Genomic DNA, 15,737 nt, shown 5'->3' on the forward strand with positions numbered 1-15,737 from the left:
TATACATACTTGGATTCATTTCTCTATATGTTCCAACACCATATGCATCAACAATATTCTGAAACCCAACTGTAAATTTATTAGTTCTGTTAAAGGTAGGGGGAGACATCTTTGTGTTCACAATAGTCACAATTGGGGCAACAGGGGAACCTGCACGTTCCTATGAAATATGTAACAGAAGACATATAAAAGCACAAAACATAACAAACATCAGTATTAAATTAGAAAGTCTCACTTTGAGTTTTGCAGAATATTGTAAAACACAATAAAACAATTTAACTTACAAATGACCTTTTCTGTGTAATATTAGGATATGAACTAAGAATCTGCATACTTTAAGCAAATGTACAAGACTGAAGGGCGGTACGGTGGCACAGTGGTAGTGCTGCTGCCTTGCAGTTAGGAGACCCCGGTTCACTTCCCGGGTCCTCCCTGTGTGGAGTTTGCATGTTCTCCCTGTGTCTGCGTGGGTTTCCTCCCACAGTCCAAAGACATGCAGGTTAGGTGGATTGGCGATTCTAAATTGGCCTTGGTGTGTGTGTGGGTGTGTTTGTGTGTGTCCTGCGGTGGGTTGGCACCCTGACCGGGATTGGTTCCTGCCTTGTGCCCTGTGTTGGCTGCAATTGGCTCCAGCAGACCCCCTTGACCCTGTGTTCGGATTCAGCAAGTTGGAAAATGGATGGATGGACAAGACTGAAGGTGCTTTAAGATGAATGAACATCAGAAACAACAAATGACATTGGGCACATCCCAATTGGCATTCCATGTCCTCAAAATATGTAAATAAAGTACGAAGTATAGATTTTCTTAGATATGATTCTTTAAGCTGTCATTTGCTGACTAATCCAGACCAGCCTAATTTCTATTAGATGCTGGCAATTTCCATTAATGTCTTTCTCATTAAGATCCATTAAATCCATGAATCAATTTATCTAGCAACTGATTTAACAACTTGTGCACGCCAACCATGGGAAAGCATGAACCTGCTGGTGAATTTTACAGCAAAGCATATTCACACACATAAACAAACAGGAAAAAAACAGAAAACCAACAGTTTAACATTATTTTTGTGGTGTTACCACATATTATATAAAATAATGAAATGTGATTTTAAATAATTAGATCAAAATGTTAATATTGTTGTCATCCTTTTACATATAGGAAAACAATACAATAAAAGGCAACATTAGGCCACAAATTGTACCATCTTTTAAGGAGACATAGAGGAGAATGAAAAAATCCTTCATACATTTTTTTCTGCCAAGAAGAATCTAATAATGGGTGACATTCTTATCATGTACAAGTGACCAGATAATAATTTTTACTATTTACAATAGTCTCAATTCTCAGTACACAACAGAGGACGTTATGGACCTTGACAATATACAGTGCACACAATAATACAAGATGAAAAAAATCTTCTAAAATGACAAAATCAGTTTTTGATATTACAGGAAGTATTGGCCTTAGTGACAGGTAAATGTAATTAAAACTTACTGTGCCTTGACTAAGAGCCTTTTTGATTTGGTCCATATTTGACACAGGGCACCAGGTCTCAGCAATCAGGCATTGCTGAGTCACATCGATATTGCACATATTAAGGGTATGATAGACTGCCTTCATTTTCTGTACTTTAATCGACCATTTGCTCAGGCTGCCTGCAACATCTTGGAGCATCCTTTTCCGATGAGAATCAGTTTGGTTCAAAACCTGCATGAAAGGTGATGAAATTAATACAATTAAATATCATGTCATTAACTTGATTTTTCTTGATAAATATTTGTTAAATTTAATGAATACTGTATAAAAAAGTGTGCATGTCAGCTTCTTTCTATGGAAGTTGTGCTATTGCTTGTTTCTTATGGTATATAACCAACAACAGCCTACAAAGAGAACAAGTTTAAAACATCATAGCAAACAGACCAGCAGGTTTTCTATTAGGACAGTGCTGTGAAATGTTTTGATTATTTCTTACATTAAATTCATTGTTTTGGAGAGGTATTTCCACAATGATTTTCCACTGTTTCATAGCCTACATTTCCCTAGTAGTTTAATTGAATATTTAAAGGTATTCACTGTTACTATTTAATAGTCAAAAAAGTATGCTTGTTATATAGCAACTACTGATTACTAAGGCTTGTATAACTTTCACTAAACTCATACTAGCCAAGTTTATAAAAAAGCACATTAATGGAAATGTTAAATATTAGGAAAAGAACATAAAATCCAGCACAATTCCAACTGATGCTTTATATTATATGAAATTGGAAAAAATCTAATTCTCACTTAGAGGATCTGTGCAGAACTTTTTCAAAACCTGGCAGGATCTAATCAATAATATTTTAGAATAAGCTCTTAAAGCACTGAGGAAGTAGATTCTTTTCCCATTTCTTTTTCTTCTCCATTTATCTTTATTCGCCTATTAAACTCATCCATTTATTTATTTTTATTAGCTTTAAGTTTTACTCCATTGGCCATGCTCTCTTTCTCAGGGGTGGGGGTTGATTTGTTTTCAATCCTATTTTTTGTAACAATTGATCTATTTGTATGGAATGATTACAATAAAATCAATAAAATTTATAAATAAAAAAAAATATATACTTTCAAATAGCTCTGTGGCAAAAATAAGCTCCAAAGTGCACAAAAGCATAGAAGGCAATGCCTTTGAAAGGCCCATTCCGAAATCCAAGAGGCAAAAACTGGAGCAGAGATTAAAAAACCCAGTAATTCACAATAAGCACTATACTAATAATCATAAGAAAGAACTTGCCACCACTACTGCCTCATTCGGAATGAACAGCAGGGGTCTGTGGGTTGTCCCTGCCTTTACAGGGCTGAGGGCAGTCCCCTGATGGTAATGGGCAGGTGGCCTCATCTCTTGGGGACCACCCACAAAACACGGAACAAAAGGAAAATACACTGATACATAGAAGCTAAATAACTAACAATATTTATATGACTGCGGTGGGTTGGCACCCTGCCCGGGATTGGTTTCCTGCCTTGTGCCCTGTGTTGGCTGGGATTGGCTCCAGCAGACCCCCGTGACCCTGTGTTCGGATTCAGCGGGTTGGAAAATGGATGGATGGATGGATATTTATATGAGCAAAGGAATCAAAACCCAACAAAACAGACATTAGGATGGCATTTGAACCCCAGCACAGCTGAAATATAACAGTTGGGAAGCACTTCCTAAAGAGAAGTTGATTCTAAAGACAATGAAAACATCATCTGCTAATTAAATTGAATGAAACATTTCTAAACAAAAAAGTAGGTACCAGTGGATGTTCTCATAAAGTATATAAAGAAATGCATGAGTGTTTATGTTAAATAAATACAAATGTGTCACCACCCTTTCCCTTATGATGATATATAATGCCCAAATATTTTACTTGATGAAACAGCACTGCTCAATGTGTTATACAACTAATGAATTTATTAGTGATTGCTCAGTAAGTGCCTGGTGAAATTCATTATCGCCTAGACTTATAAAAATATTTAAAAAGCAAGTTAATGGAGAAAGTCCTTGCAAATACTTATCTCCAGTAATATTACAAAAAGTATTTAAATACTACTGATCATGTCCTTTGAAGATTCAATATATGGACGGTGATCTTAATATACTAAGCCTCCTGACAAAAGGTCTAAAAGTCTATAAGCTTTAGTTGTTGTTTAGAACAGGTCCTTGTAAAGAGGGACTTGATAAACCCATTTTAAATTTAGAAATGGGATAATCATACAGTTTTCTGACCGTTTTGAAATGGTTCAGAAATTATAAGTGACTAGTAACGATTTAAGATGTAACAAGATTAAGCTTAGAACTACATTTTTTCTTATTATAATTTTTCCTTTTTTGCTATTTTTAATTTTCTTTTTTGTGTGAACTAATTTACTTTCAAACTTAACTAAACTTTTAAAAACGAAGATATTTTGTCTGTGGAATCATTTCTGCACGTCAGGCTTTTGTTGAATCCCATTTTTTAAGTTGGAGCTGCTGAATTTTGGACTCTTTGGGAAAACGCAGCTACACTGTGTGTCTATTTATTTATATACTGTACATTCTTTTATACTGTAACTGGTCTTGTTTTTACTTTTTTTCCTGGTAGAGAGTTCTGTTATTGTGATTAATTAAACATTTTAGACAAAACACAGAATAGACTTTAGTTGAATACATTCAGTGACATGAGGGTTAACTATGAAGATGATTTTTTGTCTATACAATTGCAGTGTCAAAAATATCACCAACCTGGTTCTTTTGAGATTCCTTCATGTTATTCAAATTCAGTTTTACTGAAATGTTTTTTTCAAACCAAAATAAATTTAAACATTATCTATATTATAATACACTATTTTGGTATGTGTCCTATAGTATACATAAAGACAATTGACATAACATATAATATTTACCAGGTTCAAATCTTCTATACGTGTATTTAGTCCACTGAGCATCTCACGCCTTTCATTTGCATTCTCTGGACAAGGATAAACTGAAGCATGAAATCTACAAAATGTAAAAGCATTACAGTTGCTATTAAACCATTTTATCAAACAATTAAAATATGTGTACTGTTAAGACATTCCTTGATTTTTACAGTCTTTATTAAGTCTAGGATTGCAGGGAAGCCAAAGCATATCAGTGGAGCAGTAGCCACAAGGCTGAATCTCACCTTTCATCAAATGCTTGAATATACTGTGATATACATTATACAATATACAGTGAAAGATAGTGATTGAGTGAAGGAGTGACAGAGAGAGAATATCAATAATTCATTAGCTCTAAGGTGGAGCTAATTGCTTAAGTATATACTGTATATGTATGCCATCAACCATACCAGATGCATTTTAAAACAGGTTTTGCACCTGAAGCCAAGCATGTTCGGGCCTGTCCAGTACTTGGATAGGAAACCAACTAGGAAAAGCATGAGTTGCTGCTGTAAAAGGTGTTTGCAAAGCCGGCAGGGGGCATCTACCCTGTAGTCTGAATGTGGATCCAAATGCCCCAGTACAGTGACAGGGACACCGTGTATTAAAAATGGTGCCATCCTTTGGATAAGATGTAAAATCAAGGTCCTGACTCTCTGGTCATAAAAGATCCCTAGGCATCCTTTGTAAAGAGTAGTGTGTATCCTGATGTTCTAGCTAAATTTACCCCTGTTGCTGGCTATCCCTCACCACTTTTCCACCTAAGAGCTAATGTGTGGTGAGCATATTGCTGCAAAATGGCTGCTGCATCTACATATAACTCTGTCAGACTGAAAAGAACACAGTATCCCTTAATGTGATCAGTGGTGTAATAGTTTCAAAGAAAACCCTGTAAAGCTATTCCTGGATACCAGTCAGTCAGTCAGTCATTTTCCAACCCGCTATTTCCTAACACAGAGTCACTGGGGTCTGCTGGAGCCAATCCCAGCCAACACAAGGTGCAAGGCAGGAAACAAACCCCAGGCAGGGAACCAGCCCACTGCAGGGCACACACACACATACTAGGGACAATTTAGGATTGCCAATGCACCTAACCTGCATGTCTTTGGACTGTGGGAGGAAACCCATGCAGACATGGAGAGAACATGCAAACTCCACGCAGGGAGGACCCGGGAAGCAAACCCAGGTCCCCTTACTGCGAGGCAGCAATGCTACCACTGCGCTACCATGCCAATTCCTGAATACCATTATATTAAATATAAACCCAAAGTGCATTTCAATAATCTTTTGTTTGCATAAAGATTTTCTGTCTTACTCACCCATCACATATCTTTAGAATTTTATTCTTAAGTTGTTCTCCTTGAAAGAATATGATGAAGGCATTCTTCTTCGCTCCTTGATTCTAAAACAAATGTATATGTACACTTACTTAGTATATTAAGAGGTCATAAAATTGTTATGCTTTTAGTTTAGGGTAAGAATTTTAGGCTTACTAACTCTGACTCATGCCAATTTCACTTAACAACTAAGAGTGACCTATTACTGCATAACTACTACTAATGTAATGTAATGTAATACTAATCATCACCATATTATAAATATCATTTATCTGTTACAGAGATGAGGTGAGCTGGAGACTATCCCAGCAGTATAGGGCAGGAACCTAAAAGATGCAAGTACATCAAAGGGTACACCCAGACTGGACCAAATCAGAGCTGCCAATTCAATGAGCAGTTTTCTGGCTGAAGGAGGAAAAACAGGAGGTCCAAGATAAAAGATTGAGATAAATAAAATGAAAACTCCACACAGGCAATGACCCATCTCAGAAAATGGATCTGTGATGCAGTGGCACAAACTACTGTACCACCATGACATCTTAATTCCATAATAATGTTAATCAAAAGATAAATGAATTTCTTCCAATATGTTATTTGAAAGCAAATAATTCACTTCAATGGCTCTCTGTAAGTGACATATTCAGATAACAGATGTAAAATTGAGAAAGATTAGTTTACCAGATTGTTTTATATTGAAAATATGAAAATGTTCAACTTACAGAAACAGGGTCCTCAGCATCCAAGTCACTCTGCTTTATGTACACATTTCCTCTACATGCTCTCCATAACAAACGCTCAAAAGTGACCATCCTTTCTCTGTTTATTACTCCTGCCACAAAACTTAAGAAAAAATATTTTGGTATATTTGAAGAGAAAGCAATAATGTTAAATGTAAGAAGTCTTCTTGTCTTTCTTTCATTTTTAATCCAGCTAAAAGCTATGGATAGTTTCCCATTCCAGCAGCATTAACCACAAGGCAAAACCTAACTCTGCAGTATAAGAGAGCCACTCCATCATATGACACTCTCACAAACCACCCATATAGCCTTTTAACCTAAAACACATACAGACTCCTTTGTGATCTGGTGTAAAACTGGATGACCCAGAGAAAAACCCACACAGACAGTCAGGGAGTGTGCATCATCCACAGAGATTGTGCCTGGGCCTGTATTTGAATCCAGAATTCTGGACATGTGATGCAGTAGCAGTATAATTGTATCACCATACAGCCCCACATCGTGTAATGTTGGCAGTCTTTTACAATTAGTAAACCATAAAAAAAATTAATAAAAAACAGAGGAAGATGCATTTTTCTCTAGCAATTATGATCTGTAGCTTGCTTATGCAAAGCTATTAAGCTGTTTAGGCTGTGCATGTATCTTCCCTTACACCTAACCAAAAAAACTATTATTCTGATAAATGTCAATCCCCTCTACCAAAGAACATAGGAGAATGTTAGTCCTAATTGCAAATAACCTTTTGATGATAACATAATATGTACACTGTATTTTTAGAGAGTCAGTAATATTTCAGTTTTTTTTAGTAGAACAGAAATATAAAAATGATTAAAGCAAAACTTTGCATTTGAGATACTGTAGCAGTAAAGTTTAACACAAACACATATATTTTCAGAACCTATAGCATGGCATAAATAGTCAGCAAGCTCAACACACACCCAAGTTTGCCAGCAGCTACAGCTGCAGGAGTACTGCGTAGTTCAAGCAAAGCAGTGGTGTCTTCATTAAACATGTCTTCTGGGACACTTACTTCTTTCTGTGGAAAACAATACAAAAAAGCATAAATGTCAAACTCTGAAAAATGTCCTTCTTGTGTAGAATGTGAAAATGATAATAAATGCCACTGACTACACTAATATATGGTAGTGCCTCCTAGACACTGTAAATCTATCCAATTATTCAATGAATTTAAATCTTGGTTGAAGGTCATGTGCAGAAGTCTTGCCTTGCAATACTGGGTATAAGGCAGAAACCAACAATGGATGAGGTAACAGTAGCAGGTTACATTCATGTGCATGCACACAAGGTTACACTCATTTATAATGGACAAACCAAAACATCTTTGTGGTGTGGAAATCTAATATAGAAAAAAAGAAAATCTGAAAATATCTATGTATCTAAAAATCTGCCAAACTAATCCTACAAATGCACATCAATTGTACTTCATTCACAATTTGTCTAACAGAACGAAAGCAAGGCTCACAGAAAGAGAGTGCTGAAATTGTACATGGTAGTATATTATATATTTTCATGTTTTTAAAAATGACTTGACATGGAACCATCTAAGTTTCACTTTGGGATATCTTTAGCTCATAAATTACATGACAGACGGCAATTGGATTAGTGTTTAAAAAAAAAAAAAAGCTAACATATAATACTGAATTTCAGCACAAGACATTTTCATACTTTAGCTTTCATGGAATTTGATCTGACGTGATGGAGCACCCCAAGATTGCTGGGATAAGCTCCAGCTTCCCTGTGACCCTACTCAGGATAAAGCAGGTTTGGAAAATGGATGGATGAATCTGATCTTTTTATACATTTTTTATGATGAACACTATACATAATAATGAATGTAGGCAGTAGATAAGGTTTGTGATGTGACCCAGTGCTACTACTGACATTGACCACTTCAGAATTGCTATCCAAAATAAATAAAATATTAAACATTGTGTAAAACAAACAAAATAATCTTTTCATACTTCAGGAACATTGCTATACGATTCTATACAAATATGATACCTCAAAAAACTCCTGTGTTTTCTTGAGTAAATGCTTCAGTTCATTAAGTTCCACAAAGTTTGTTTTCAGGGTCTGCTGGTTTTGATTGACCTCAACTAATTCATTTTCCAGTTTCTCAAGAGCAGACTATAAAATATAAAAATATCTACAATTTACTATTACATTTACAAAACAGAAAAAAGAAGCACATAAATCCATGTATGCATTATGTATTTATATGATTTCTATTTTATCAGGTTACAGTCTGGTTGTAATCTGCATACATAAACAGCTTTACCATATATTTTGTTTCTTGTTCCTCAATAAAAATATATGTTGTTTGAATGCCACTGTACAAACTGTGTGCTTGTACTGAATTTTGACAGTCTGAATGGCACCCCAGAAATTGAGTGTTTGATATAAATTCATCTGGGAAAATAAAAAGCAATAATGATCACTAAATGTATCTTTATTAAGGACTGTAAGAAATAATATTCCAGTATTAGGTAAATCTGGATTAACTATAAATAAAACAGATAAACAGATGGGTATGGGAATCACTTTATATACTGAAAAAGAAAAGTTGCAGCTCTTCATATAGCTTAAACATTAACCAAAGATAATAACTATACGTAGGTAAAATTTCATTTCTAAAATATTTTTTCCAGCGGTGTAACAATACCTATATTTATTAATTTAAAAAATAAAATAGTCAATTTACCTCAATGTCAATAATTTCCCTTGGAAGAGGTGCCTGGGGTACATTTTGCTCACAGTCTGCCATAAATATCTGGTCCCCTTGTATTTCCCTTTCCAAGAAATCTGTTCATAGATACAGGTCATTTCAAGTCATAATTTCACCTTATATAAAAATGTCATGAAATTTCAGGTTTAAGTACAAATTCAAGGATAGTGAACTTTGTCCTTTGCCTCTAGTCATTACACATATTTAATTATAAGTAATTAAATGTACTGAGGAGTTAAAGGATCCAATAGATGCTTAACTCAATACAATACAAACAACAACTCAACACAATACACATTTTATCAGCAAAATATACATTTGTACATAGAATGTACATTTTATCCATTATTTTTTTTATTCAGAACTGTTTAAGTTATAACCTTGTCAAAACGCTAATGTCTTCAATTGGTCAGAAAAAAATGAGTATTCACCTATAATTTGTGCTTTGTTTAAATTTGTATTTCAGCATGACAGGTTTTCACTTCCACTGAAGACTAGTAAATAGATACTTCTTTATAAATAGATAAAATGCTGAATTCTTACTGAACACATAACTATAACTGATTAATAAGTAATATATAAGGTGAGAATTGAATGTAATATATTCATTTCCTGTTAAATTATATGAGATAACTGAAGGTTTCTCTGGTAGTTTTCTCACCACTTTATATTAAATCTTCAGCCTTTTTCAAATGACAAATACAAAAGTAAATTAAACAAGATATATGTGTTTTATGTAAAGTAGGGAAGCATTGATACTTGTTTTTTAGTTTTTGCCAATACTGTGTCACACACATGCGAGTAGGAGACAGCTAAAGGGTCTGAGTAAATGAAATAAAACATCTGACCGGGGGGTGGTGGAGTGCGCTGACTGTCTTTTTTAGTTCCCTACAGACCTTTCTTGGGAAATCCTGCAAGGTTCCAGCGCCTCAGAAGACATCACTTCCGAAGCCGGCCCCTTTGCTGACGTCACTTCCGAAGCCGGCCCCTTTGCTGACATCACTTCTGGTTCCGGCCATTTTGATGACATTATTTCTTTTCCAGACCTTTAAAGCCTCCATCTTGGGCTACTATAGACAGTCCTGTCTTGGACTCTGTGAGATGCACATCGTACTTGTGATTCTAAAAACCCTTTTGCAGCTGGGAAAAACAATATACGGGTGGCTGCCCCAAACCTTTATAATGTCTTGGACTCATAATTATTGCAACTGATACCAATACCATTGTAGTAAGGCTAGAAGATAGTATTTGTTAATGTCCATCAACTGTCATCCTCACTGTTAACATCAAATATAAGACTCATAATTTGGAATAAAATAATTCAAAAATGAAAAAATAAGTCAAAGTAGGGTAAATTACATAGATTGGATTACAACACCTTTTTAAAAATGGCTCATATTTCACAGAAAAAAAATTAAAAATAAACATTCAAGTAATGTACAGTATGTAAAACAAACCAACGTTGTTTCACGTCTTTTAACATGAGATGTAATAGTACAACACAGTGTTCATGGGAAATTGGCTAAACATAACAAGAACATTTCTCATATGGGTATGCCATTTTTAAGATAGCTAGCTCAGTGGTGTAAAGGTATATAGGTCAAAAGTCATAGGGGAACACCTGCCACTGGATAGTTCTGCGACTCTTTTGGGAAAGTAAGTGGCAGATTCTTTTTGAGGAACAGAAGCATCTCTGCATGTTCAGCTTTAGCTTGTTTCTGGTTTCATTAACAATATGTGCACTAAATAATATCTCATTCTCTACACTACTGCATGGGACTGAAAGGTATTTCCTTGATATCTGAAACAAAGTGAGGAACCAGTATTGTACAGGACGTAAGCAGTTTGTCTGAATGAGAAACAATGGTCTCTCCCAGGTATGTTTCCAGCTGTATGACAACAGCTACTGGAGCATGGTGCATTAGTGCTGCTACATGTTAATCTACAATCTCATTAAATATACTCTTCAAACTACTACTCGTCTGGTCATTCCAGGGACTTTTGGCAGGCAGTGCCACATAATCCTGTTCAGCTGCCTCAAGCTCCAGCAATGCCATCTCTTGAAAAGAACTTGAAAAGAACCGATCAGTATATCTTTTCACACACATGCGCATGGGAGTCTGTTGAAGGGCTTAAGTGATTGTACTTCTACGTCGGGCCAGGAGTGACAATGTGTACTAACTAACCCTCACTCTCTTTCTCTCTCTCTCTCTGCCTCTCTTCTCTCGTTTCCAGACCCTCCAAAGAGGATTCAGCATGACATCATTTCCGGTTCTGGTCCTACAAGCACACCCCTTCCTGTCTACTTCTATAAAAGACAACCTGCTAAAAACATTGTCAGTTCTGTTTGGATTTGGTCCTTAGTGATTACTCTTTGCTTCATTTATAGCATGTTTCATGCCACATATACTGGGTGGCTACCCCAAAACCTTTTTTCTGCCTTTTGTCCCTCTTTTACAATTTATAACAGGAAATGTTTTGTTTCTGATGATATGCATGCCAATGTTATGTATATTCATTCAACACTTTTTGATACTTAAAAACATTTTATGTAAGTAATTAAAGAGATTATTAAAAATGCTACATATTTCTTTTAAGAAATTTAGGCAATTAAGGATTTTTTAAGGAGGCTCCTACAGAACTGCAGGGTCTACAGAAGTGCCCAGTTTGTGAATTCTGACCACAGATTTGTTGTTGATACTCTGAAGATCTAACTTAGGTCCAGTAGGTTACAACCTACTAGGAAAATGAGTCTGGACCTGGCCAGACTCCAAGATCAGGCTGTTTCTAATGAGGTTTCACTCAAATTGTGTGAGGAACTTGCAGACTTAGGTGCGACTGCTGATTCTAATGTGATGTGGGAGAAGACCCTGAAAGTTGCTGAGAGTTGTGTTGGTGTTGCTGGTGTTTCCAGAAGGAAGTGTTTCATCTCGCAGGACACCTTGGATATCATGATATCATCGAAGAGTCACAGCGCACAGCTTGATAGCAACTCCTGTCTGTATTGGGAACTGAGAGGGATAAGGGATAAGATAATGGTAAAGGATAAGGGATAAAGATAAGGGGTAAGATAAGATAAGGGATAACTAAGAGGGATAAGGGCTCTGAGGGTGGATAAAAAAGCATTTGTTAGACAAATCTGTGAGACACCATCTATGGTCTAGTGACTCACATCCTGCTTACAGAGGAATCAAAGCATTGTGCACATCTGAATCTGTTCCACGGAGAGTCACATTCTTACGGATGATGCTGCAATTGTAACCTGCTGGGCTGGCTACTTTGAGCAGCCATTTAGAGCTGATCCTCTGGCTAGAATGTTGGCCATCTCTGTTTACACAGTTCTTGAAGCTGATCCTCCAATTAGCTGTGAACCACCTAATCTCACTGAGATTGCAAAGGTGGTGAACCAGCTGAGGATAGGGAAGGCTGCAGAGATCTGTGGTATCTGGGTTGAACTTCTCTAGGCTGGTGGTAAGGCTGTCCTCCTGGCATTGCAAGCAATTTTTCTTCCATTTGGGAGATGGGCATCATCCCAACTGACTGGAAAATGGGATATGCCATTCTTATTTGGAAAGGGATGGGTGAATGCTTAAATTGTGACAATTACAGGGGGGTAACACTGCTTTTGGGGCCGGGTAAGGTTCTTGCTAGGGTCATCTTCAATAGGATTCATGATCACTTGCTCACCTGGCAGTGACTGCAGCAATCTGATTTTATGCCTAAGACGTCTACCATCAAACACATCTTGACACTGAGGGTTCTCATCAAGTGTAAACACAAATATCAACAGAGTTTATTTACAGTCTTTGTTGATTTTCATAAAGCATTTTACTCAGTTGATTGAGTTGCCTTATAGGACATCCTGAGACTTTGTGGGATCCCTCTGAAGTTGCTGGGTATCTTGCCCAGCCTTTAAACTGGTTCTGTGTGTGCTGTGCAGAGTAGAGGCAGAACCTTTGCATTTTTCCCAGTTGATTCTGGGGTTCATCAGGGGTGTGTTCTTGCTCTTATTCTGTTCAATGCTTGCATGGACTGGGTGTTGGGCAGGGTCGTGGTGTCCAGTGGCTGTGGTGCATCTGTTGGTGAAGCATGATTCACTGATCTTGACTTTGCCGACAATGCTGTGATCTTTGTGGACTCAATGGAGGCTCTGATCTGGGCTCTCCAGAGACTGAGCGAGGAGTCTGAGTGTCTGGACTTGTGAGTGTCCTGGATAAAACCAAGATCCAGACCTTTAATGATCTCTTGGGCATAGCCATCAGCAGTATGTCTGTCTGTGGAAAGGATGTCGACTTCTTTGAGAAGTTTACTTACCTCGGCAGCAACATTTATTTCTGTGGTGACTCTTCCTGTGAAGTCAGTATATGGATTGGGAGAGCATGGAGGCCCATGAGGTTGCAGAAAAGGAGTTTGTGACACTCCCCATATTTCTGCAAAAGGATGAAGGTCCAAGTCCTGGTGCTTCCTGTTTTGCTATATGGTTGTAAGACATGGATGCTATCCAATGACCTGGGATGAAGACTGGACTCCTTGGGTGCTATGTTTCTTCAAAGAATCCTTGGGAACCACTGGTTTGACTTTGTGTCGAACAAGGAGTTGCTAATGGGAGTCCTAAATGAGGTACATTATCTGCATTGTGTAGGAGCGTCAGTTATAGCACTACAGCCATGTGGTGCAATTCCCTGAGGGTGATCTATCTTGCAGGATCCGTTTGTTCAGGATGTGAATGGCTGGACCAGACCAAGGGGATGCCCATGTAACACCTGGCTGTGGCAGATAGATGGTCATTTCTGGAGGGTGGGATTGGACCCCGTGTCTGCCTGGGTGTTGCCAACTGGAATCCCAAGCTGTTTCGTTGTGTGGTGGGTGCGGCATCATGCTGTACCTGTGCATGCTCCCCAACCTGACCTGATCTGACCTGACCTGACCTAGAGAAGTAATTAATAACAAATTCTTTAAATTTATTTACATAGTCATGTTCAGGATACAAATTTGTGAAAATATAATGCTAAGGCATGCAGATTCAAAATAATATATTCCATTGAATGAAGTTTTAATAGTGATTATATAAAACATTAAAATAATGAATTGAGATACAAATATGTGATCTTTCTTAGACAAAGCAAAAACAGCATTGCTCCTGTAAAATAATCAATTTGAAAGTAGAGTCATTGATATTGATGCAGACGCACATACCAATAAAACCAATATGTAAGTTTTATATTCAGTGCTTGATTGCACTGTTAAAGCAAATAACAAAACTCTAAATCAGTAATGCTTCACATTATGAAAGAATGATTAAGCACAACATGAACTTCTATTCTATCACTTTATACCAGAAAATAGATCCATCAGATACCATGTTTTGCAAAGAAACACATTCATCATTTCTTTAAAAAAACACACTTACTTTTAATATGATCATTAGATCATTATGAAAATTAGTATGCATATTAAGTGACCCTTGAGTGATTCATTTAATTGATTAAAATAGAAAGAGACAACTGGGTGTTTATCGTGTCTGAAACTTTTCAATTACAAAAAGGTTAGAAGGTAACGAAACATTTCCAAGTTAATAAAATATGTGAAAATACATATTGTAATTTAAATAGTGAAGTTCATTACTTTTCTAATTTTAAGTAAGTTAAATTAGCATTTACCGTTTAGTTTCCCCATTAACAACAGAATATGTAACCTAGAAAAAGCAAACAGTGGCACGTCCTCACTAATGTTCCCTCTAAGGAGTAGCATATAGTGAGCAAAAAACATTGTTTATGAGCGACATTTTGTTTAAGCCAAAAATTTATGAGCACCAACTCTGACGGTTGGAGTGAGCGATCATGCAATAAGTACGAGCGACACCGTTGGAATGAGCGATCGTGCGGGAAGTATGAGCGACGCTCTGAATTTGTGTGAGCGATCGCTCACGTGCTCAGCTTAGAGGGAACATTGGTCCTCACCTGCTTCTTCTAACACTAGAATTACCAGAGCCAACGAAAACTTGTAAATACAAGCCCACCTTAAATCCCTTCACACCTCTCTATCAGCCTCTTTTGTCTTGTAAATGTGTTGATAAGCCCAAGCAGCAAGTAGCCTGCAATACCATCCCCCCACTGCCCCAGAACAGGCAAGGAGTTCTCCCAGTTCCTGCCTTGATTGATTATCTAGGAGTGAGCTACCTAGAATTGTGAGGGGAAATAATTTCATGTGTGTTTTGTGTCTATAACAATCTATGTAAACACATTGTTAAACGTTTCTGCTTGCTGCTTGGGCTTATCGACACATTTATAAGACAAAAGGGGCTGATGGAGAGGTGCGAAGGGATTTAAGGTGGGCCGGATTTATGAGTTTTTTTCGTTTGCTCTGGTAATTCTAGTGTTAACTAAGGGCATCACATTGCCTAAAAAAATTGGCATACCCTGGATCAAGTAGAGTGGCGATGCTGAATGTCCTCTAAGTGGCTCAACTATTTCATGCCCATCTGTCAGAGCATCTGCA

At 37.0% G+C, this 15,737-nt stretch overlaps 1 protein-coding gene across 1 annotated transcript in view; it reads right to left on the reverse strand.

Moving 5' to 3' along the window:
* Positions 1 to 15,737, reverse strand: part of LOC114658215 (V-type proton ATPase 116 kDa subunit a 4-like) — a 62,541-nt gene that overhangs the window by 34,944 nt on the left and 11,860 nt on the right. The window contains exons 4-11 of the mRNA XM_028810342.2: positions 9,216 to 9,316; positions 8,516 to 8,641; positions 7,432 to 7,529; positions 6,476 to 6,596; positions 5,739 to 5,821; positions 4,405 to 4,498; positions 1,498 to 1,710; positions 10 to 160 (exon numbers count right to left, since the gene is read on the reverse strand). Coding sequence (XP_028666175.1) covers positions 10 to 160; positions 1,498 to 1,710; positions 4,405 to 4,498; positions 5,739 to 5,821; positions 6,476 to 6,596; positions 7,432 to 7,529; positions 8,516 to 8,641; positions 9,216 to 9,316 — 987 coding nt within the window. The remainder of the gene's footprint in view (positions 1 to 9; positions 161 to 1,497; positions 1,711 to 4,404; positions 4,499 to 5,738; positions 5,822 to 6,475; positions 6,597 to 7,431; positions 7,530 to 8,515; positions 8,642 to 9,215; positions 9,317 to 15,737) is intronic.

The sequence above is a fragment of the Erpetoichthys calabaricus genome, chromosome 1, assembly GCF_900747795.2.
Source record: "Erpetoichthys calabaricus chromosome 1, fErpCal1.3, whole genome shotgun sequence".
In the NCBI taxonomy this organism is placed as follows: domain Eukaryota; kingdom Metazoa; phylum Chordata; class Cladistia; order Polypteriformes; family Polypteridae; genus Erpetoichthys; species Erpetoichthys calabaricus.